The sequence below is a fragment of the Gobius niger genome, assembly GCF_951799975.1.
Source record: "Gobius niger genome assembly, chromosome: 8".
Classification (NCBI taxonomy): domain Eukaryota; kingdom Metazoa; phylum Chordata; class Actinopteri; order Gobiiformes; family Gobiidae; genus Gobius; species Gobius niger.
In genome coordinates, this window is record NC_136859.1 from 8,586,428 (window position 1) to 8,609,950 (window position 23,523).

Genomic DNA, 23,523 nt, shown 5'->3' on the forward strand with positions numbered 1-23,523 from the left:
AGCTGCAAAATTGTATCATAATGCAATGATCATATTGCATATCTTATATTGTATGTCAGCATGGTCTCAGGCCAAACAAACCATTTGAAACCCCAGGGGTCCAACCAGACCCTGAAAATCCTCGATAAAAAGCCTTGGCGGTACCACCACTGCAATATACTTGAAAAATATAGTATACTAGGTTTCGACTATCTGATCAGGTACTCCGATATCCGCTTAGTTCACAAAATCCTTAATGATGCTGCCCCACCCCCTTTAAAAACATATGTACAGCTGCGCTCTCAGCTATTTAGGCCTTGTTGAAGCAAGGTACAAATTTACATAAAGCCAAAGTACATTTCTCATGTTTTGACTACAAAGGAAATATGTGGTTTCAAACAACTAAAAAATGCTTGACTTTGGGTCAAAGTCATTTATTACTTTGACCCAAAGTTCAAAATTAAGTTCTTCTCCTGCGTATGGTGTGACGCATTCAAATCTGCGCCAAGTGTGTGACGTATTATCTCCGCGCTCTCAGAAACGCTACTTGTGAATATCATCGGTTTCTGATTAATTTTGGTAAGTTTTTCCTTTAATATATCAAAATTCTACATACTTTATGTTTTAGATCAAAATAGTCTTAAGTTACGCGTTAACTCAAGAATTCTGCCGTGCAAACGGCAATGAACTGAGTCTGAGAACTCCAACTCCCACAATGCACCGTCCGTGTTTCGCCCGCTCTTTCCTCTGTTTTCGGATCCTGGTTCCTCCCCCTTCTCTTCGCTCTGCAGTTGGAGAGACGCCATTGCTGAAGTCGCCGAGCGGTCAGAACAACCCGACAACGTGCGTAAGTTTGTTAAATCGTGTAGCTGTTATTCTGGACGACTTGCCAGTTATCGTTGCTTTGCGCTGTAAAAGTGTCTGTGGATAAATGGATGTCTCGCGACCGCGTTCGAAAATTGGTTTATTTTATGCATTTTACGTCGCTGTGTTAACGATGCTGGCGCTTTCCTCAGACGATAAACCAGCCCAATTTAGGCTTGAAATGCAGTATATTTCCAGTGAGTTAATTTTTCTCTACCCATGTCAGATAACTTTACCACAGAGGCCTGTTGGCTGTATTCCACAGAAAAGTAACGTACTTATTGTTGACGACTTCGCGTTTAAAAAGTGTTCTCCGCTTAGCCACAGTCATGGAATCACGTGAATCGTGCAGATGTATAAAAAATAGTAATAATAATGCTTTTATATTATACAACATTTAATGTTTCTTTTTGTTTTATTCTATTGCACAGAATTTAATTCTGCACATGCAAGTCTGATGGCATGACCCCAGATCTGATTTTTACACGTAATCAACCAAAGGCTGTTTGGAAAAAAACAATGTAGTGAACATATTTAAATTTATTTCTCTTACAGATGATGTGTTATTGATATTTATCCTGCAAAACAATTATACAGCCTATCTTGGAGGACTTTGGACAGGAATATCTGAGGTGAGTTATTTAATCTGCTACTTTTAACTCTTGTTGAAATAAATTAATAAGTGCATTGTTAGTACAATGGGTTCCACTATTTTTGTTTTCTTTTTCAAGTGGAGATTGAATTTGTGAAAGAAGATCACTGCTGCTGAAGCACTACAAACGTGCATGGAATGCTATTTGTCCATGGCGCAATAGGAGGACTCCCTAACTTCTGTGAGATCATTGAGATGGCCATACTCCAAAACACTGTATTTTTCATTGTCAAAAGGGTGGATGGATGGTATATTGAACATTTTCGATTGTTTGATCTAAAAAGGTGTCCACTTAAAGGAATAGGCCACCGTTTTTACATACTGAGATATGTTCTTACTTTAGCTTTGACGAGTTCTTTAGGACCTGTCTGGTCTTCACCCGTGCCTTCAGTCACGTAAACACAACGCAGACGGCGTTAGCATTTAGCCTCTCCCTCTCTCCTCTATAGCTCCAAAACAGGTCAAGATAGAAGCTACCAAGCTCTTCCACGTTTTCCCTATTTAAATATGGTTACGTGAAGTGTTCCACTACAAAGTGTAATTACACCAATAAACAATGTGGATTTTCTAAGCGGATAAAAGGGGGGACTATATTGTAAGGCGTAATAATACCAGGAGTAGTTCGAAATCCGCGCAGTAATCTTCACTTTACTGTGGGGATGCCAAATATATATATATATATATATATATACTGCTTATTACTTACTACGTACTTATGCGATATCTTTTTGCATTCTTTCTTTCCAGATTTCCAGACGACTGAAAGTCATCTTTGGTGACAACAATATTGAGAAATTGACTCTTCTAAATGGAATTACAGAACACCTTTGGACTGACTGACATTCGTCTGCAATACATGGATAAAGACTTCGGTAATGATTTTTGCAATCTGAGTTCAACTAATGACCTGACAGATATGGGAACAATCAAGGTTATAAAACTGGAAATAACGCCACTTGTTATCGCAGTCGCCGATGGAGCTACACCAGGTACTTCACGACAAGAAGTGGTTGACCTAGCCTAGGATTGGGGACTTCAAGGACAGATGGACAGCCTTTTTCAGTCAGCGAGAGGTAATGTACCTTATTCCACTCCGCCCACTTTTGTCTCTTTTTGCTTTGTCTCGGCACTTCCGTTGTACAAACACTTTCGGTCAAACACAAACACTTTCATTAAGCGGAAAACGAGGGAAAATATTCTCCACTCAAATCTGATGTTTAGTTTGTGTAAAATGGCCAATGTTCATTTGCACCAACAAGTCAACTGCAACATTTCTCTGCGTGGCCGAAAAACGTCTTTGTTTTTGTGTAGAAACTGATTTTATCTGGACTTCTCCAGCCCCATGTTAACTGATAGGAGAAAAGGGGTGGGCACAATTAATGGTGGCGCCCACGCGAACGTCCAGAATAAGGTGGATGACCGCCTAGTTTGGCAAATTTGTACATTAACACTCCTTTTGCTTCAGGTGAATGAAGAGTTCCACAGGCTTGTGGCCCTCCCTCTCGAGTCAAAGTTTTTGGAAAAACTTGACCTCTACTCCAGTGGACTGTTGGCATTGGCAAGATCCAAGAAAGGAACTGCAGGGGCCAAAATCGCTCCTATCCTGCACACGTTTGACCAGGTAATTAGCTGCATTATCCTGATTCCGTCCTGCTTTAAGCTGAGCGCAGACTAATTGACTTGTTTTGGTCCAATTTTGGTCAGATTTTTTTGCGGTTCTGAGTCTACCTTAGTCTATCTTTCTCACCCAAATATGAGCCCACAAGATGAATGTAGCTTAGCCTTGCTGCTAAACCACCAAACAATCACAACATCACATTGCCAAACTGCAAATAAACCTAAAATTTTGCTTTTCATTAGTTTTCCTAATTGTCACAATTTAATATGCATGCTAATTGGTTATAAAATTTTAAATTGGCATTTAAATAGAATAGAATGTTGGCATTAAAGTGCAATTTCTAACTATTTCATGCTTTTCGAGATTTTCTTCTTTATTGCTTGAAAATAGTGCACGAAATGATGTGGAACAGCAGTTTTTCCTTTAATTGGACTTACCCAGTAAACTAATTCCTCACAGGAGTCTATGATGGATATCACAGACCCGAGAGTCTTCAACACAATACCATCCACAAGTTTCACTGGGATTTTTTTTTCTTAGCTTTGACACTTAAACAAAATTGCATGATGTGAGAAAAAGTTCCTCCTACTAACCATAAATGACCCCTTCTCCAAGGTTCATCTTATTGTCGAATTGCTGCTTGATATTAATTTTTAAATTTATGCTTCAGGCCGAAAACATCGATCTGAAGAGAGAGTGTCTCCTGAAGGCCCTTGTCATTGCTCTTGGGGAAGATACTGGTGATCTTGTCAAGGAGTTTGTGGTAGGTAACATATTTTTCCTTACAGCCTGCCTCTTGTGATTTCATGTAACTGGAAAGTACGTTGAATTGCCTTGTGTATGAATTGTGCTCTATAAATTCTGTAAGTCTTGAGCCAAATCACATGAAAGAAAAACGGTCACAAAGTTCAAAGCCCTCTCTTTCAGCTCATATGAACTATGGTCTAATTATTTCCTCATAAAGGCGTCTAAAAGTTGAGACAATATTCAAAAACATATTTGTGATTTTGGCTGGTAGAAAGGACTTTAAGCCATAAATAAATATATGGCGGGTTTGGGAATCAAATCACTAAGTGATCAGGTAAAACGTTTGGACATTTTCATTTTGGAAATTTCTTTCAAAAACTGTTTTGCTCCCATAGAGTTATATTGGCACCTGCCCTCCAACTGAATTACAATCTTAAAACGTGAATGCAACTCATACCCTAATGTGTTGAATTATCCCTGACCTAATTACTGCAATTGCCTCTATAAACCTGTACAGCCCGTCAAAAGCCACGGTGGCTGTCCAGCTCCTCAAACCTCCTGCAACATTTCCAGAGTGTATATATTTTTCTTGAAATTTTTTATTCTACTCTAATTTGTAATATTTTTGTGCAAAAAGAGCTTAAAAATGAAATTGTCCGTGAAGCGAGTTACTTCCTGTTTATCCATTGGACGCCAATTTCATTATTTATTGACCTTTATTAAACCAGGATAGGGGAAGAGGGTTAGGGGGAACCTATTGTACATGTTTTTAGTGGTGGGGAAACCGGAGTACCAGGAGGAAACCTAGGTGGGAATCGAACCCGGGACCTTCTAGCTTCTAACCACTGCACTACCGTGCCGCCCATAGCATAAAGCATAAATGTACCCACTTCTGCTTTATCCCATTTAAATTACGAGAAATTGAGAGCAATGACAAAATGTAACTTGTGTTTTTTATTTTTTCAAAAACTCAGCGGTTAATCTAAATTCTAATTGGTTGGATACCAATGCATGTCATCAAGCTAACACTGTTTTTCTGCTCTCTATAGGACAGTCCGCAAGATGACCTTCAGGTCGATTTGGAGCAAGTGACCATGGCGGCGTTTTCCATTCCACCAGAAGGATGTTTCGAACTTCCTCCAGAGGACATTGGTATCGTTATCGAAGGCGTAACAGTCTTAAATGGACTCGGCTCTGTCGCATCTGCTTGTGCCCTACTGCTCAGTTTGATCTACATTCTCAATCTTGCCTACCCTAAAAGCATCCGTTACACTCTCGAGGTTTTCCAGAAAGTTTTTTTGGAGCTAGATTCTCAGAAAATGTCCCCAAAAGTGCACACACTCTTAGGAAAACTGCAAAGTGCAGATTAATGGTCATCCTAAGCCTATGACAGTGTTGTAAGAAGTTTGAAAAAATAAGCACTTTATTAATATTCCAGAACATAACAGAATGGAAGTCTGTCTTTTTTTATCTCAATTTTCATTTCTGCTGCAGTACAATCTGAACCAAAGGAGTAAATGACTGGTTTTCTTTTTGTTTTTTGTTGGAGCTCTGCATATGCCCTGTAGAAATTGCTAAATGCATGCATGATCATCTTAAGCTTGTCTACATCTTGGTGCATTTTGTGTTTTAAAAGTTTTATAAAACTGAGTGTTTAAGAAAACAAAAAAAGCACTTTGTAATCCTCCTGTTTAGACAGGATGGTTTATTGCTGGCACAGAACAATCCGACCTGAACTGCTACTCTGGCATGTGAATATTATCATGGAGGCTGTACAATATTCAATTGCAATGTTCTGAAAACTGAAAAATGTGAGATCAATGTGACGTTACTACTACAAATAAATAATTTGCAGCTACGACCTTTATTTTACATCTTCACATCATTACTAAACTTACAAACAAGTTTATACTGTTTAAAGCTGTGGTTCTCAAACTCCACACCCAGTACAATCTTTTTTTTCAGTGCTAGGTCAATAATAAATCAGATTGCCTAAAAATGTCAAAGTATAGGTGCCAAGTATAGGTCAAAAATGGAAATGATCTCCTACCACCGGAAGAAGCCTGAGTATCACCAGTGGCACATGTACCACAGTTTGAGAAACACTGTTCATGTATATTTTCAGTTGACAACAGTTATTTAGTAGCAAATAACGTACAAACTTGTATATTGTAATTTTGGTAGATGAATGTTGAAAAACAAGGTGATTCAACGTAAACGTTTGAATAGGATTGTGAGAATGTTTAGAGTGGGGGAGTTGCAAAATTTTAAGTTGAACTAAAGTATAGATGTGGATTAGAATGTACAATGTTTTTGTAAGAAAAAGGTCAAAAATACTAACTTGTTTTTGTGTAAAATTTAGCTTTAGAATAAATCTGACTTTTAAGTTTAATTTTTAGAAAATAATAATCAAATTTTATATATCTTTGTAAGTTGAAAGAAAGTAATATTTTTGAAAACATTGAATGATTATTTAACTTTAATCTGACTAAAAATATAAGTTTGGTTCAATATAAAATGAAAAGTTGAAAATACTTAATTTATTAGTTGTTACCAATTGAAACGCTTTTTTAAGTTGGTTCAACTGTAAACTTTTTTCAGTGCAGCTAACAAGCAGCGAGTTAAGGTCTGTATCCAGGGGTGACTGCAGTGTTCCTTTAAGAAAGTCTGCCTTCTCCCAATCAATCTAAATCTCCCAGACAATCTAAAGAACAATGCAGATTTTCACAGCTTCTCACGGGCAGTCAAGTCCGGCTTCGAGACCACCAGTCCTGCCCACATTAAAAGTACCAGACAGGTATTCGGCCATCAGATGATCCCCTCGCGGGTGCCGTCTGATGGCTAGTTTACTAGTGTAATAATGTTGTCTTGCAATTTGTATTTGTTTATTGCACTTGTAGTTGTAAATTGCCTGTGATATGCAATTCTTAATTTTGTTATGTCATTTTAACTGTGTAGGATTACAGATGGAAATTAGCATAGTGCCAAAGTCTGGTGCAGCCATCTTTTTAATGTAACTGCACACTGTCCTTTCAAGAAACTAAAAAAAAAAACACTAAGCAGGTGAGATAAGAGACCGTGAGGGGGAGCCTGGATGAGTGGTGTGAGCTGGTTGGTTGGCGGTGGCTGCGTCCAATGGCGTGTGTGTGTGAGCCGCGTTTCTGCCAGTCTACCAAAGACATGGTTTGTCACATCCAAGTGTGGTGGTGGTGAATGTGCCAATACGATTGTTTCATCTTACCAAATTATGCTGTAATAGTATTTGCACATATTGTATTATGATTGCCCCATTCACAATTCTATCCCTTGATGATGATTCATGCTCTGAATCAGTGGTTTTCAACCTTTTATATTCACAACCCCCAATATGAGAGTGGTTTGTCACCCCGACAGAGCATGTTTTCCTCTCAAATTAATAGACAGCTTCAAAAACAATATTTTTTGAGTCTGTAATTCATAATTTACAACAAGTTATTTGCCGAATGCAATCCATACCGGACAAGTCCCACTAAGTTCAGAATCTCTTTCTAGGAGAGACCTGACCCCAAGAGGAGACATAGGCCAACACAACAATTTGAAAAGAACATATTTGTTTTGATTGCTATGTGCTTTTCCAATATATTTTCATCAGCCACAAAGCAGGTGATTAATTCAATCATTTTACACATTTATATAACTTATCATAAAAATAATAATAATAATATAATCTAGTTTAAAAAAATCTTTTTATAAACACACTTTAAAAACAAAGCAAAGAACATTTGATGACATAGCAGGCACATATAGGATTAAAAGCGTATTTTATAACAACTATAATTTCATAAGGCTCCAGGTGACGTTGACACACGTATGCCGGTGTTCCAGTGATTTGCAGGGCTTCCCCTCTGTGTTTGGGTAATGAAGTCTCGCCCTCAATCAGCCCCCGTTATGTAGCTGTACGGCAAAACTACACTACCCACAATCCCCCGCGCTCGTGTAGCTTCTGTTGATATGCCGACTGGGAACTGCATGCGCCTGACAGCTCACTGTGCCAAGCGTTTTAACAGGTAGTTCTAAAGCTGTGAATGTTTCATTTTTATCGCACACACTGTGGAGCATTAGGGTTGATTTCTCCAAGATATCCGGCCCGGTGCATAGTTCGAAATCCGTGGCTAAGGTGGCTAACATATAGGAAAGCTAAGCAAAGAGCTAACATTAGCTAGCGTCCGAGAAGTTTCACTTTCCAGGGAATCGTGGCTCCTTTAGCGTTGTGAAACTGAAACATATCACGAAAGCACACGCATTTTGTGGCCAAATGTGAGTAATGGTTTGCTTACTCTCCTTTCTGATGATAAAAAGGCCTAGTGATGATGCGTAATACATGTTTAATGTGCTGTATACAGTATTTGACTCGTGTTGGAATTGGACAACACAGCTGTTTTTAATCAACTAAACATGAGTTGTCACATTTAATTGATGGCCAACACGTCTCTGAATAAATTATGAAGCTGTTAAGCTGTTAGGGCTTCACCATCTTTTCGTGACTGACTCCATTACTGCTTTATGAATGTGCATTTTTGCTGAACAGCCTCCTGTAGCAGATGAGTGGGAGAAGGATGGTTCCCCCTCGCCTCACTGGAGCCCTCCGGTCTTTCTCTGGAGTCTCCAAAAATGAGGACCCCACAGAGAAGGCCATTGATCTCAAGGTATGTTTCAGACAATATTATTTCTCTCGACTTATCAGTACAAAAATATGACACAAATCAGTTCCGAGACAATTCCAAGATAATAAACCGTCTAGGCATTGTGATATGTTTCTGCTGACGGTGACATTTTGTTATTGTCTATTATTAGTTGAACACAGGCTTTTGTGCAGTCTATAATATTACAATACCCCGTGGTCTTTAGCTGAACTGAACTTTAGTGCACTGACGAAGCCTTTTGGATGAGAGGCGAAACGCTCAACACTTCAATTGCAGAGTACAGAAGACGATTCAAGAACCTTCATTGAAAAAGTCTTGAATATTGTGATACCAATATTGTAATATTTGAGTAGCTTAAAGCCACACCGCGTAGAATTTTACTCAAAAAATAAAATGTAAATACAAGCTTTTATTTTATGACAGATGTTTTCCGCATTGAAAAATACCTCTGGCAAACATGTGATTTTGCCGTGAGCTGCTCAGCTGTCCTAAGAGATGAGATAACTTTACCGGGAGTGGGTACGTCTCCAGCTCGTTTCCATGGAGATGTCGACTAATGTCTGCAGAATTTGAGATTTAATCAGGTCCATTCTTTGATTTCTCACTCCAGTAATGGCATCTGTGTGGAGCTGGTCATTAGGAGCATGTTTTGTACGGATGGCAACAGTATAGTCCAAAATGTTATGCAGTGTACCTTTAAAAAAAGACAAAATCAGGACCAAACTGTGGCTAAAATTGGATGGAAGATCACAGCGACTTTGCGATACTGAGGCTTTTTTCCAATATATTGCGTCACCTTATGTAGTTGTAGATCATTTGGAAATCTATCGTGCAGCTCTTTGTAGTAGTAGTAGTAGTAGTAGTAGAAGTAGTAGAAGTAGTAGAGGATGTTGAGGAAGTGCATGCTCTCTCTGTGCTTGTGTTGGTTTCTTTCACTGTTAATTTCCTCACACTAAAATTGTATTGTTCCCTCTGACGTTGTACTTTTCTCTAAATGAAATTCTACATCTAAAATGAAGATTGAATCAATGTTTGTTATAATAGGTTCTAATTACCCCACAAAATGTTTGCAAGATGCTTTTCTGAATCACATCCCCGTGCTCCTACTGTTTTCAATGAAAAACAAACTGCCTCTTTTCCGCAAACCGCTCATCCAAACCCGAATCCCCAGCAGCTACGTTTCATATTTAATTTTCATCAACCTTTGTTCAAAATTGTGTTTCTTGAGCGCTCCTGTCTCTGATGTGATGAAGACGAGTGCATTTTGGACTGTAGTTTTCCAGGCACTTTCTTTTATACCTGGCTCACCTCCAGCTAAACTCTCTAAGCCTGAGAAATGCTTCTTCAGGGAAACGGGCCAGCTGGAGTCATTGAGATAATCTTAAAGCTCTTGTTGAAAATGCTCAGTTTTAGAGGAGACACAGAGGTGCTGATAGTAATAAAACCTGGATCTTAATACAGTGGCTGACCACAGAGCCCTGCCCTGGTTTAATGCTGTGCTTGAGCAAGGGAATATCCAGGCTGTTTGAAAAGTTATTTAAATGAAAAATGATGGGGCTAAAACAGAGTCAGATTTGTGTTTTAAAGAGGAGGAAGGGATCGATTGTAATTTGCAGGTTTGTCGCATAAGAGGTAGATGTGTGACTTTTACTCCGTATAGATGGAAGATAGAAAGTAAGTAAGAAAGCCAGCCAGGCTCATTACTGCTTCCACATGCTTAAATAGTTTCTAGTCATGGGAGTATGCTAAAGAGTCGAAAAAAGTCTGAAATAATTTGGCAAGAAAAAGCATTTTAAGTATAGGTCACGTGATTGTGTGGTTACTGGTTGAAATGAGCAAATCATAGCAATTATTTAGACAATTCGATACGCTTTGCAATCTTGTCTGAGAAAAAAAATATCCAATTAGATGCATTTCCAATGTGCTGGCCAGGGCTGGACGCAAAAAAAAGTCTCAAGAATATTTTAATTATATTGATCTTTTATATTGATTTCATACTAAAAAGTAATTATTGTTGCTGATTCATGAATTTACACCGACCTTTCAGACAAACTTCAGCAAAACAAACAAATTCTTTCTTCCAGTATCATTTTAAATGGACTGTATGGAGTTTAAAAATGTTAAAAGTAAGTATTTTCATCCCCCTACATGTTCCAGCCATGTCCTAAGGTGTAGCATGAGCCCAGACCTGTTCACAACTGCCTCTAAAATCCTGCACTGTCACTCAAAACGTTGTTACTTAAGCGCCGTCATGCACAAGCTTAATATAGAAACTGCAGTTACGCGTAAGACCTTAGATGGCAGGAGTGAGCATAAAATGACCAACTTGCATCTAGTCTCCAGCACACAAATATCTTCCATTGTCTCATCCAAACTCCAAAACTAGGAGCTGTTTTAAAGTCCCATGACGATTTTTGAGACTGACCAAAGAAGTCTTTTAAATTCCGGTTCATTGCCCAGCCCTAGTGCTGCCCTATTCCCCGATTCGAAGGGCGTAGGTTTGGTGGAATTATTTAAATGAGAAGGAATTCATGCCTCCATTCATTTTATTATTATTGAACAATATTAATGACTTTTTGTTGTAAGAGTCAGTCTCTAGTGATCCACAATCTCCTCGTACGGTCCCTCCCTGCACTGCTGCACTCTGAGACCAAAGAACCCCTCTCTCACTTGTGAATAAAACTAAGTTATGTAAAGAGCATATCAACTATTTTCTGATCATTTTTTAGTAAAACATCTCACATAATAAAACTACAGACATTACATGTTTGGAAATAATATTTGACCAATCAACACAAAACAAAGCCTAAAGTATCCACATATGAGTAAAGTCTTGGTGAAAGATCGCACAGTGCAAACTTACACCCTTGTGTAAATGTAATTCACGAGTAAAGGCTGAGCCATTAAAGAGACTAGATGCAAGTTGGTCATTTTTATACTCACTACTGCCACCTCAGGTCGTACGCGTAACTGCAGCTTCTATATTAAGCTCGTGCATGACGGCACTTCGGACCCAAATTAAAGTCCTTTTGAGTGACAGTGCAGGATTTTAGAGGCAGAACTTGTGGTGAACAGGTCAGAGCTCATTCTACACATTAGGCCATGGCTGGAACATGTAGGGGGAGGAAAATACTTAACTTTAGCATTTCTAAACTCCACATAGTCCCTTTAAGACACCATGTTTTAGACGGTCAGAAGGTCAGTGACTGTCATCCAAATATTCCAACCACTATTGATGCAATAGTTGGTGGGCTGCGTTGGGCACCTTATTTCTGTACAATTCCAAACTGTATCCACTGTTACAATATTCAGTTTACGATGATGTAAAAGTGAGAAAATGCGTTCGTCTCTCTCTGATGTTGTGTTTTGTGTCTAGGGACTCAATCAGCTTCTCTCAGTCGTTGCAAACTGTTACAATATCTGTTGAATATTTTTAAAGCCTCCCAAACCATTTTAAAACTTTACGTACCGGACCATACCGGGGTAGTTTTTCTGGTATAGTGCACAGTAGTTTTCTATATAGGGCATCTGTAAAGTCTACCTCAGTCACTCGGTTTGTTATTAATAGGTGAATGGTTACTTGACTCACTGTTTCTCCAGCATCAATAGTTTTTCCCCTCTTTCAGGCCAAGCGTCTAAAGAGGCAGGAGCTGTTTGCAAAGGAGGGCCTGACGTGGCAGAAGATCGTCAGTTTGTGCGGTGAACCCCAGGATCGAGTGCAGCAGCAGAGCCTCAGTCAGGAGCTCCGGACGGTTCTACAGGCCGCAAAACATATCGGTAAATCATTCAAAACCTCCCTGTGTTTAGTCACTCCGCCAATGGCTAGATTCTTTACTTACAGCTGTGGTTAGCCTTTGCTACTAGGTATTTAAATCTGGGTATCATGTTTTTGCAGGTATTTTTTTTGTAATGCAACTGTGGCCTATTCAAAGTTTCTTCTGGCATGACATGACTGGCATGTGCTCTGTCCCTAAGCCCCTCCCAGCTCCCCTTCAGAACAAACCTCTGGCTCCGGGGATGTAGCCTGCTGTCAGAGCGGACTGCAGCGTGTTGTTTTGTCGTAGAGAAGCTTGGGTGGATGTTTTTGCCTGTGTTTTGCAAAGCAGGGATTAGGAGTAAAAGAGTGTGCTTTCTGGTTGCGGGAGGAGTCCACTTCAAACACTTTCAGGCCAATATTGTAAATTAATAAATTTGTTCTTAATGTTTTGCCTGATGAAATAAAATAAGAAAAGAATACTTGGAGGATCATTGAACGAGGAGCTTCTACAGCATTTTGAATAGTAAAATAAACCTGATGCCATTTGTTTTTGTTTGCATCCTATCGGGTGGCATGTTCTAAAGTATATAGGCTATATTCCTGTAAATCCTCAATGCAGGTTTAAAATCTATCACGCGTAATATAAAGCGTAATAATAGTTTTACTACCCTTTTATCATTTTAATTCAAATAGAAGACCGTATATCTTCAGTTTTACAGAATCTGAGCTGAATTTCACGTCATGCAGAAATCCTTTACTGTCTCTGTCCACACTCCACTGACATGAAACTGAAGCAAAGGTCAATAGTAGAACTACAGTTCTAGAACTAATGAAAGCTTACTAAGTTTAGTGTTGAGTGCCAAGAGAGTGTTATACTGATTGTAAAACCCCATATCAATTAATTAATCAATAAATCAATCAATCAGTCATTTAAACAAACATATTTGCTCTATTTGCTACCGATATGGGTTTTTCTAAGGCTGAGCCGATTTTTATTTGCCGATGTTGATGGCGCGGCCAATATTTTCGACCAATATTTTGTCTGGTCTATAATCCTGTAAAAAACATAAATACTTACATACATTATTTTATTTTATTACTTCCGGTGATTCAATCATAGTTTCTGTCCCAGCTTTGATTACTTTCCATTAGCATTAGAATATTGTTGCTGGCTGCGGCATTTTGGCTCAAATCAATCAATCAATCAATCAATCAATCAATCAATCAATCAATCAATCAATCAATCAATCAATCAATCAATCAATCAATCAATCAATCAATCAATCAATCAATCAATCAATCAATCAATCAATCAATCAATCAATCAATCAATCAATCAATCAATCAGACTTTATTTATGAAGCGCTTTTCATACCGAGGTATCGCAAAGTGCTTTACAGACTACAACATTTAAAACTATACGCCTGGCACAACCTCCCATCCCTCCGGATATACAATTATGGAGGTTAAAACTTACTCAGCGATTTGAATTCTCCAGCACATGTCATTTCTGTGCTTCACAATGACATGTAACATGTCCGCAATGAGGTTTAGTTGGCGAAACTTGCGTTTAACAAACTTGTAACTAACCAGTTTTCATCGCGATGTTTTTCCGCTTCCCCGAGGCCTTGGACTTTGTGGGGGACTTGTTTTGAAGCCTCCACTTAGCTCTTTCAGATGCAAATTCGATATTGTAAAATCCCTAAATATCGGCTTGATATATATGATTTTCACCACAAAAAAGTGGGATGCAAACTGCCACGCCCTACCACAGCCCCGTGAGCTGTCACCTTTTACACCACATATGTGTTTGCGAGTCTGACTATAAACTTCCTGGCTGCGGTCATTGGACATTTGGACCGCGGCCTTGTTACTCGTAATCACATCAGGACGATGAAACTCAACTTCCTACTTTTTCTCTTGGATTTATAGCTTTTATAAACGGACTTCTGTTTGATGTCTCTTAAAGTTATGGGTTCAAAACAGGAACCCGCTCAACCAGTTTTTCAATATTATAAGAAAAGCTTGATTAACTTTTCCAACTCCTGCTAATACATTGGCAACAACTAAATAAAAAAGTTGTCTCTCATAATTGACTTCCCAGCTGCGACCTGTCTCTTCTCTCTCCTCTTATATAAACCATGTGATGATCGTCATTCACTCCGCTGCCGGTCGCTCGTCAGCGCCGACTAATGCTGTTTGTTGTGTGTCTTTCCTTTCCCTTCTTTCTGTCTTGCTTTGCGGGCGCGTCGAACCTGCCCTCGGCTCCGAGAGACTGCGGTCTAATAAGAAAGCACTTACGAGGACACTATACGGCGAGGATGAAAGACACCATTTATGCTCAAACGCAAGCTGTACCCACTGCACCCACCATTTTAATTGGTCTAAATCCTTTTCATCTGCTTCTTCTGCTTCTTCCAGCCTTCCTCACCCTCTCCCCCCCTCTCCCTCTCCCTCTCTCTCTCTCTCTCTCCACCATCTCCGTGACATTTTTCCTCTAATTGGACAATTACTTTGCATTTCTCTTTCTGGTTAGGCATCAGTTGTTTGGATATATTATTTAAATGAGTTGCGTTGACCTTAAACAGCGAGCTTATGCGTATAGCTCGCAGCGCTCCCGAGAACATCTGCCTTACAATAAATAGTGCAATCTCTATTAAGAGGCTAAGCGCGACAACACTGCTACTACTGCTGCTGCTGCTGCTATCTCCACACACTAATTTACAGGGATCCTAATAATCACAGCAATTAAAACAACTAGTAGCGTCTTATTCAATTGCAAGTTTGGATATTGTTTTTGCCGCTTTTACTTCAAGGCATGCACTTTCTCCCCCTTACCCCCCAATTACTGCAATAACCCAGCACCAAAACATTGTTATCGCAGTAGGTATTATCAAGAAGTCTTCAAATGAACTGGCTGCCCTTTTATTTGGAGTTCTATTAGTGCTAAGGCAGGCAAAAAGAGGAACAGGGAACTGGGCTTTGAGGCTTTGATGAGGTGTTGATTATACAGTAAACTATTGGAAGCCCATTTCTAATCCTGCCTGTGCTTTGATTTATAATTTTAGGCAAGATTTCGGGAACAAACTTGTCAAATGTGATACAAAAAGACTTTCTTTTTTCAGATTTGTAAAGGTGTAAAGCCAAGTTGTGAAATCAGGAGTTAATTAGGAGCTTGCAAAACGAGCATCCTGCTGCATAATGATTGATATCGGCTGCCTGGGAATCCGAAGTTTATTTTATTGTTGTTAACACTGTGCCACACATTGAAATGGTTGCTATAGTGATATATTTTTGATACACTGTATATTTTAGCATCATGGCAGTTAATTGCTTGATAGGTACAGACGGCATTGTGTCATAGAAGGGGGCGTGACTTTGCCGAGGGGGAAAATCATAGATATAATAATTAGAGATAGATTTATACCTACTTAATCCCATTCATAGAAAAAGGTCCCGAGGCATCTGTGAAACTTACATTCCCACTCTGTCTCCTTCTACGCAGCCTGTTCCTTAAAAGGGAAAAAAGGCGTGAAGCCCTGTGCTTGCGGGGCGGGCGGAGCCTCCACAGAGCTCCAGAGCTTGATTGACAGATTCTGGAGCCAGTCAATACACTGAAAAGGCTTCCTCTTTTTCGAGCTGATGAACAAAACCAGCGTGATGGAAAATACTTCACGTACCCCAGTGTTGTCTCATTGGTCATAGTGATTTTTAGAAAAAGAAAAACTCTTTAGAGCGGGGGTGCCCAAACTTTTTGTCTCCGAGGGCCAAAATGAAAAAGTGCCTGTGAGTCGCGGGACAAACATGGCGATGTCAAGCACGAAACACGTATAACTGCCAATTACATTTGCATTTGATTCTATCTATGCAAATAACTATATTAAAACAAATGGTAACTATGGCAAAAGCCTAGTTTTAGTAGAACAAAATCAACAATTGTAGCAATTTAGTGCAAAACGTAAAAAACAAACACCTGCATCTACAGCACCTACAGTAACTTTACCTCATTCGTTAACTAAAAAAAAAATGCCACCATTAGATGATTTTGAAAGTGTCAGTTCAGCATCAATTCTTTTATAAGTCCATTTTTAACATATACTGTTGTCGATGTTAACAACCTTTGCAATAAAAGTTGGAAAACTGAAAGTTGATGCAACAACACTCTGTGATCAATAAATACCAAGACACCACAACAGTGTTTCCAATTGGACGCTGATGGTCAAAAAGTGTACTGCATCCATATTTACCATTGAGAATGAATGGAAGAGAGTTTTAACCACATGCAGCGCAAAAGTAGGTCACTCTCTAGCGGGCCAACAGAATTGTTTCGGGCCCCACTTTTGGGCACTCCTGGTATAGATATTGTTACATGTTGTAGAACAGCATAATGCTACTTCGGTGTTCAAAATGGCCACCGGAACTATGCATGATGTCATCAGAAACACATGTATAGGCTGTAAACTCGCCAGTTGAGAAAGATTTGGGTAAAACTGGAGAAAAGGTGCTTGGTTTACGGGTTAAAAGAAACGCTTTCTGGGAAAGGCTCACAACCCACCAGATGCGAACTACTGCACTGGTGTGTCCCCAGCTTTAGATTACCCATGATAGATGCTGCGCTCACATACACATGCTGCTCGCTGTGCCTCATGAGACATGACAGAGACATACTGTGGAGTCTAAAATTCTTACGATTATGACTGTGACCTTTTTATAATCGCTGTAATCAACCGGTTCATGTTGAACTGCAGCCTGGGAACTTCCCCCACGACTCTGGCCCAGTCGTCGAGTCATCACAATTTGCCAAACTCACTACACACTTCTGCTTCTAACACATCAAGTTGGTTCTTAAATAGGGTGGCGAGATTTATTGTATTGGAAGTAAAAGGAATTCGCCATAAATCCAGTACACCCTGAACAAAATATTCACTCTCCTTGTGTGTTTTTATTTATATCTGTTAACTCTGTAGTTATTAACTGCTCTGGGTGTTAGTTTTGCTGTTCATTTTCCAGTCTTTCAAATGGTAATGCAAAAAACAACTTCTATTCATGCCTCCAGGAATGTTGAAAATTGGAATTCAAAATTTTTCCCAAATTGCGTTGCCCGAGTCTTCCTGTCCACTTGATGCCGAATAAATAAACTTTCACCATGTTCAGGCTTATTGTTTTTTGTTCAATCTTTTTTTTTCTCTCTCTTTTGACAGTGGGATCAGAACATGGACAGGAGGCCATCGAAAGCGCAGGCGTGTTTCTCTTCGAGACCTTCCATAACAAGGATCACGTGGGCACAGAGGAAACCCGCTCGATCAAACAAATGTTCGGACCTTTTCCCTCGTCTGCTGCCGAATCCGCCTGCGCAGCCGTCGTCAGAATCGTCTCCAAACTCGGCGATTCGAAAGTGGAAGAGTTCGTCCAAAACCAGAGCTCGCGCCACGACCCCAAGAAAGGCTTCGCTTTCGGACGCAACATCCAGTTTTCACACGAGACTTACACGCTCGAGCCTTTGGAGGACTTTCCGGCAAACGGCTTCGAAGAGGACAACGATATCTCTTTTGATTTTAAGAACTTTATCGCCAATCATCAAAGTATAAAGGCGTCCAGTGAGAATGAGGCGTCCAGTTTGGGGAGGGGGCAGCAGGCTTTGGAAGATGAGGGCATTTTGCGGACAGAGGTGGAGAAGTACCTGAACGGAGGGAACATGATCTCGTCCAGCCCAGAGGAACTGTGCTCGTCTCTGTTCGAAATGCTGTCGTCCCACAGGAGCAACGACGAGCTGCAGAACGAGGTACGGTTGCACTAAATACTCAGTGCTCCAATAACAGTAATCAAAATGTCTTGTAAGGCTGCTCCAGTATGGTTTGGCACCCCAGCATCAAATTTGTTGGTGCGAATTTGTAAAGGCTTTGGGTGTCTCTGTATTGTTTGCCCGTTGTTGCGAGAACCGCTGAACATCTTGTCGTTTTATTGATCTTGACCTTCATCGTTTGCGCCGCAGCTGAATTGTAGTTGTGTTTTATAACATGACAGTAAATGCACGTCGTCCTTGGCCTTTTAAAGAAGGACTTTGAACACATACCAAACTTCTGTATGGATCTGACCTTCAACTTTCTATCATATACTGCTCACTGTGTCCTACTGAAGCAGAGATGAGCTCGGCACCTTCCCGCGCCTCACAGTGCACCCCCACCACACACCACACCCTCACCTGCCCCCGCACCTTGTAAACACTGACTTGTGCAGGAGTTACTAAATAAGCGGAAATGTTAGAAGCGACACCGACAACAAACTAGGAAGTTTCTTTGGTGCAAAAGTGTAACATGAAACATAAAACGTGGTAGAGATAAATTGTAAACTATATAAACTTTAAAAATATAATGGCATGCAAATAGATAAAAATAACATTTTAAGTCCTTTAGCATTACAAAAGAAGTTTACTTAAAGAGACTAGATGCAAGTTAGTCATTTTATACTCACTACTGCCACCTCAGGTCTAATTCGTAACTGCACCTTCTATATTAAGCTCGTGCATGACGGCACTTCGGACCTGAATTAACACCTGGAACATGTAGGGGGAGGAAAATGCTTAATTTTAATATTTTTAAGCTCTGTATAGTCCCTTTAAGATTGTGAACAGCAAAGCAAGGTCAACTTTATTTATATAGCACATTTACAACAACCACTGCTGCCCAAAGTGCTTCACAACAAAAACAAATGATGAAATCTAGGAATACAAATACAAACAAGGCATAATAACCTGTAACGTCAAGAGCAATGAAGCAGAAAATACAATGGAGAAACAGCAATATTAATTTCAGTGGAAATGTCCCTTTGTTTAATAGTTCATTTTCTGTCAGTTCATTTTCTGTCAGTTCATTTTTGCTTGTGAGGCTTCAGCACTACTACTGGTCTTTTATAATTATTATAATTATGGATATTGTATAAGTGCCAACAAAACAGACTCGTATGGCAATTATAGTTTGGCAACTAAATATAACTAAATATAACTGCGGAAATGCGGAAGAGAATGCAGAAATTGCATAAACTCTTCAAATTGCATAACTGGTAAAATGCATAAAATGTCATGTTGCATAAACTGTATAAACTGCAAAAAGTGGTAAAATGCATGAATGGGATAATTCACATACATTATGTAAACTGCATAAACGCTTTAAAATTCATAAACAGGTTAAATCCCATAAAGTGGTTACTTTGCATAAATGATTAATATTGCATAAACTTTTATATTCCATAAACTGGTCAAACTGTTGAAAGTGCTTGATTGGCAGAAGCACAAATGGCTGAAAGGCCTGGAGTCTCCCCATTGGCTGGATTCCCCCATACACACCAATGCAAAAATTTCAAACTCTCGTATAAAAAAACTGGAAATCTGCAGAAGGCCAATTTTTTCTCAAAACCCACAAGTTGCATAAGCTGAACATGCACAAAGTGCAGAAATTGCATAAAATGCAGAAAAAAGTGCAGAAAAGCATGGATTTGCGGCAGCCCCATTATAAGTCAATGGGAAAAATCTCCGACATTTCGGCCGATTGCGGAAAAACCGTAAGTTGCAGAAGTCCCAAAAGTAATAGCACCCTTCTCCTCAACATGCGGAACGTTTTGATGCATAACTTGCATAAATTGCACAAAGCATGAAGGTGCTGAAAGCTGGAGAAAATCGGGAAAAAGATGGAAGAGGAATAATAACTAGAAATGCTGCGCCATTGCGATTGACTGCGGAATTGCGGGAAGCGAATGCAGAAATTGCATAAACTGTTCAAATTGCATAAATTGCATAATTTGCATAATCTATTTTGCATAAACTGGTAAAATGCATAAAATGTCATGTTGCATAAACTGTATAAACTGCATAAAGTGGTAAAATGCATGAATGGGTCAATTTGCATAAATTATGTAAATTGCATAAACTCTTTAAAATTCATAAATCCTAAATGGCATAAACATTTAAGTTGCATAAACGGTTTAAATTAACATAAAGTGGTTAATTTGCATAAATTGTTACTATTGCATAAACTTTTAAATTCCATAAACTGGTCAAACTGTTGAAAGTGCTTGATTGGCAGAAGCTGCACAAATGGCTGAAAGTCCTGGAGTCTCCCCATTGGCTGGATTCCCACATACACACTAATGCAAAAATGTCAAACTCTTGTATAAAAAAACTGGAAATCTGCAGAAGGCCAATTTTTTCTCAAAACCCACAAGTTGCATAAGCTGAACCTGCACAAAGTGCAGAAATTGCAGAAAATGCAGAAAAAAGTGCAGAAAAGCATGGATTTGCGGCAGCCCCATTATAAGTCAATGGGAAAAATCTCCGACATTTCGGCCGATTGCGGAAAAACCCTAAGTTGCAGAAGTCCCAAAAGTAATAGCACCCTTCTCCTCAACATGCGGAACATTTTGATGCATAACTTGCAGAAATTGCACAAAGCATGAACGTGCTGAAAGCTCTAGAAAATCGGGAAAAAGATGGAAGAGGAATAATAACTAGAAGAATTCCGCAGTCAATCAATAAAGAACATGAAAACCAATAATTGACTGCGGAAGAATTCCGCAGTCAATCAATAAAGAACATGAAAACCAATAATTGACTGCGGAAGAATTCCGCAGTCAATCAATTATTATTGTTAGCTCGTTATGTTTTCCCCATGGTGTAAAATTCCAGGTCATATTGTCAAAAAGAGACAACACCATGTCAATGTAGATAAGCTTTTGATATCCAGCTTTAAGTGCAAAGTTATGAGTGAGGACTCGAGGGAGGTGACTCATAAAAAAACATTATTTCTGTTCCTCAGAAAAGTCTCCATTCTCTGCAGCCTCAATTGCATTTTGGGCAATATGGTGGTGTTTTTAAGGTATTTCTTTTACCAGCAGAACACCCAAATAGAAACAAATGCTTGTATTTTGGATTTGGGTGTCATTTTATGCAGTGTGACTTTATGTACCAATAAATTGCATTTTAGTAGCTTAGAAAAAACATCCATTGACTCACAAAGCGCTTGGATTCCTCTCACATTCTGACTCGAATTGTTCCTCACAGCCCATCCAGAATTGGACATTTTTTCCTCAGAAAAAAGATTGCAAAATTTTATCCATGAAATCTCTGTTAAAAAAAACCTGTGTTTGACATTAATACTATCAGGGTACATGCGGAGAACAAACTGAAACCAATCTAAAAATCTCAGGCTAGGATGCTCCAATGCATTTAATTGAAGAAATACAACAATATCCACACAGCTCCAAGCCTATACCCACGTGAACTGAGCTTTCCTGTGTGATAGTGCTCACATGCACAAAGTCTCTCTTCACTGTACCTACTGTTCCCACTGCAGCACTCGAAATGTCAGCGTCGCGGGGTCACTGCTGAGGAATAACACGGCACAGGTCTCCTCTATTGTCAGGTCTAATGGGCCTGAGTGCACCAGCCTTTGGACTTTACACATTCACACACTGAGCTGGATGCATGGAGGGTCGGCGGGACCCCTCTCTCCCTCTCCCTGCACCAACACTGGAACTTCTAAAGGCAACGGTGAGTAGAGCGAGAGAGGCTCCAAATGTCAGCTACGTGATGCACATCTGAGCAGGGAGAGGGGGAGAGAGGATGTAAGGAAAGATGGCAGAACACGGGATAGTACAAAGGAAGCATGTTAAAGATAAATGGATAGAAACTTCGGGTCGGCAATACCTATAGTTTCGATACCAGTAGCAATAGCAATACCATTTTCATTAGCAAGGTTTATTTATTTTTACATTCTGCTACCATCCATGTTTTGGGTGAGTTTTCCAATTAAGCTGCAGTTAAAAGAGTCACCGGGCATTATTTACCTCACGATCAAATATGAAAACTACATGCTAATCTTTTTTGTTAATCTTTTTACCCCTTTTGTTTTGTGGTGTAAGCGGTGAAAGGTGTATGTTTTATGGTTTTGGAAAAGTGCAGAAGCAGGAGCGTACAGCGTTTCTTCATCCGCCCTCCCTCACCTGCTCGTCTTTATTGAACGAGGCGTTTGCGTCGTTTCTCTGAGAACAACTCAAGTTCAAGAGCATGGCGCTGTGGATCAATATGAAGCTGGCGGATTTGTAATTGTACAGAAAAGGCTGCTACACAATAGATCTGGCCTCTTCTATGATTTTTTTTACTCTGCTCAAGCGTTTAGAGTCGGCCTTGCTTTCTGTGCTTGTCCTTCCCACAACGTAATGTACAATTCCCTTTCTAATCATTATTGTCAACTAGACCAGTTCTGAACGAGGTCAAAATCAAGACGGCCAACAGGACTGAATCTCTTAGTGTAAGCTTTCAATCGCTCAGGAGTTTCCCATCATTGACAAAAGTTATTAAGCTGTCGTCTGCACTTGTCGTTAAAGTGTTGTGAAAATTCTCTCATCCAAGAAGCTTAATCAGCGATCAATTATTTTTACTTTGCAGCAAGTAAAATGAATACTGATCCAGTAGAAGAGAACATTAGTGTCGCTGTTGAAGCTTTTTGGATGAGAAATGTCCAACACTTAAACTACTGAGTAGAGATGACGGCTAAAGAACCTTTGACTGCAAAGGACACCTCCTGTAAGACTGAGAGCTCACACAATCTTGTACCATGTGTTCCACCCGTCCAAACGGGATGGATGAGAGGTGAAAGGGCAGATGACAGGTCAAGAACTTTGTCTATGAGGTGAAACACCTACGACTGTGAGCTCACACAGATTTAGTCCTGTTTGCTGTGAAAGTCTTGATTTTCACTTGGTTTATATTTTATTAATATGATAGGCTTTCTAAGTAATTGCAGTATGTGTGTTAGTAGTATTCTGTTTTTTCTTTGAAGCACTTTGAATTACTTTCACATATAAATTGTGCTTTGCAAATAAACTTGCCTTGCTATAAAAAAAAAAAAAAAAAAGAGAGAATTTGAAAAAGTCAGTATTAGCCATGGGCTGATTTCCATCCATTGTCTCGCTACCGGAGGAAACCTTTGCAGGCCCGTTTGGTTGGGGATCGAACCCGGGACCATCTCGCTGTGTAGTGCGAGCGCTAACTGCTGAGCCACTGTACCACCCTGCGATACAGAATTAGTGGTGATGTTCACCATAACCTCTGTAATGTGCTTAATGATGACAGTTGTAGCGCTGTCAAAGTCCAAAAGGCATGTGGTCTAACCTGAACTGGGTGTAAAGTAAGTTTTAACCAGGACAAGCACAGTAGCTATTGTAGAACTAA

At 39.6% G+C, this 23,523-nt stretch overlaps 2 protein-coding genes across 2 annotated transcripts in view; both read left to right on the forward strand.

The window, feature by feature from the left end:
* Window positions 1-694: 694 nt before the first annotated feature.
* LOC306966819 (uncharacterized protein) lies at window positions 695-5,381 on the forward strand (the record flags this gene model as incomplete). The annotated part of the gene is made up of 5 exons (XM_079561635.1): window positions 695-826; window positions 2,961-3,116; window positions 3,784-3,876; window positions 4,910-5,029; window positions 5,355-5,381. The coding sequence occupies 5 exons, from the start codon at window positions 695-697 to the stop codon at window positions 5,379-5,381; spliced, it is 528 nt and encodes a 175-aa protein (XP_079417761.1).
* A 2,471-nt stretch (window positions 5,382-7,852) lies between these two features.
* ascc3 (activating signal cointegrator 1 complex subunit 3) overlaps window positions 7,853-23,523 on the forward strand; it is a 158,684-nt gene continuing 143,013 nt past the window's right edge. The window contains exons 1-4 of the mRNA XM_079561281.1: window positions 7,853-7,906; window positions 8,428-8,545; window positions 12,169-12,319; window positions 17,501-18,081. Of these exons, the coding sequence (XP_079417407.1) occupies window positions 8,441-8,545; window positions 12,169-12,319; window positions 17,501-18,081 (837 nt within the window). The 5' untranslated portion in view covers window positions 7,853-7,906; window positions 8,428-8,440. The remainder of the gene's footprint in view (window positions 7,907-8,427; window positions 8,546-12,168; window positions 12,320-17,500; window positions 18,082-23,523) is intronic.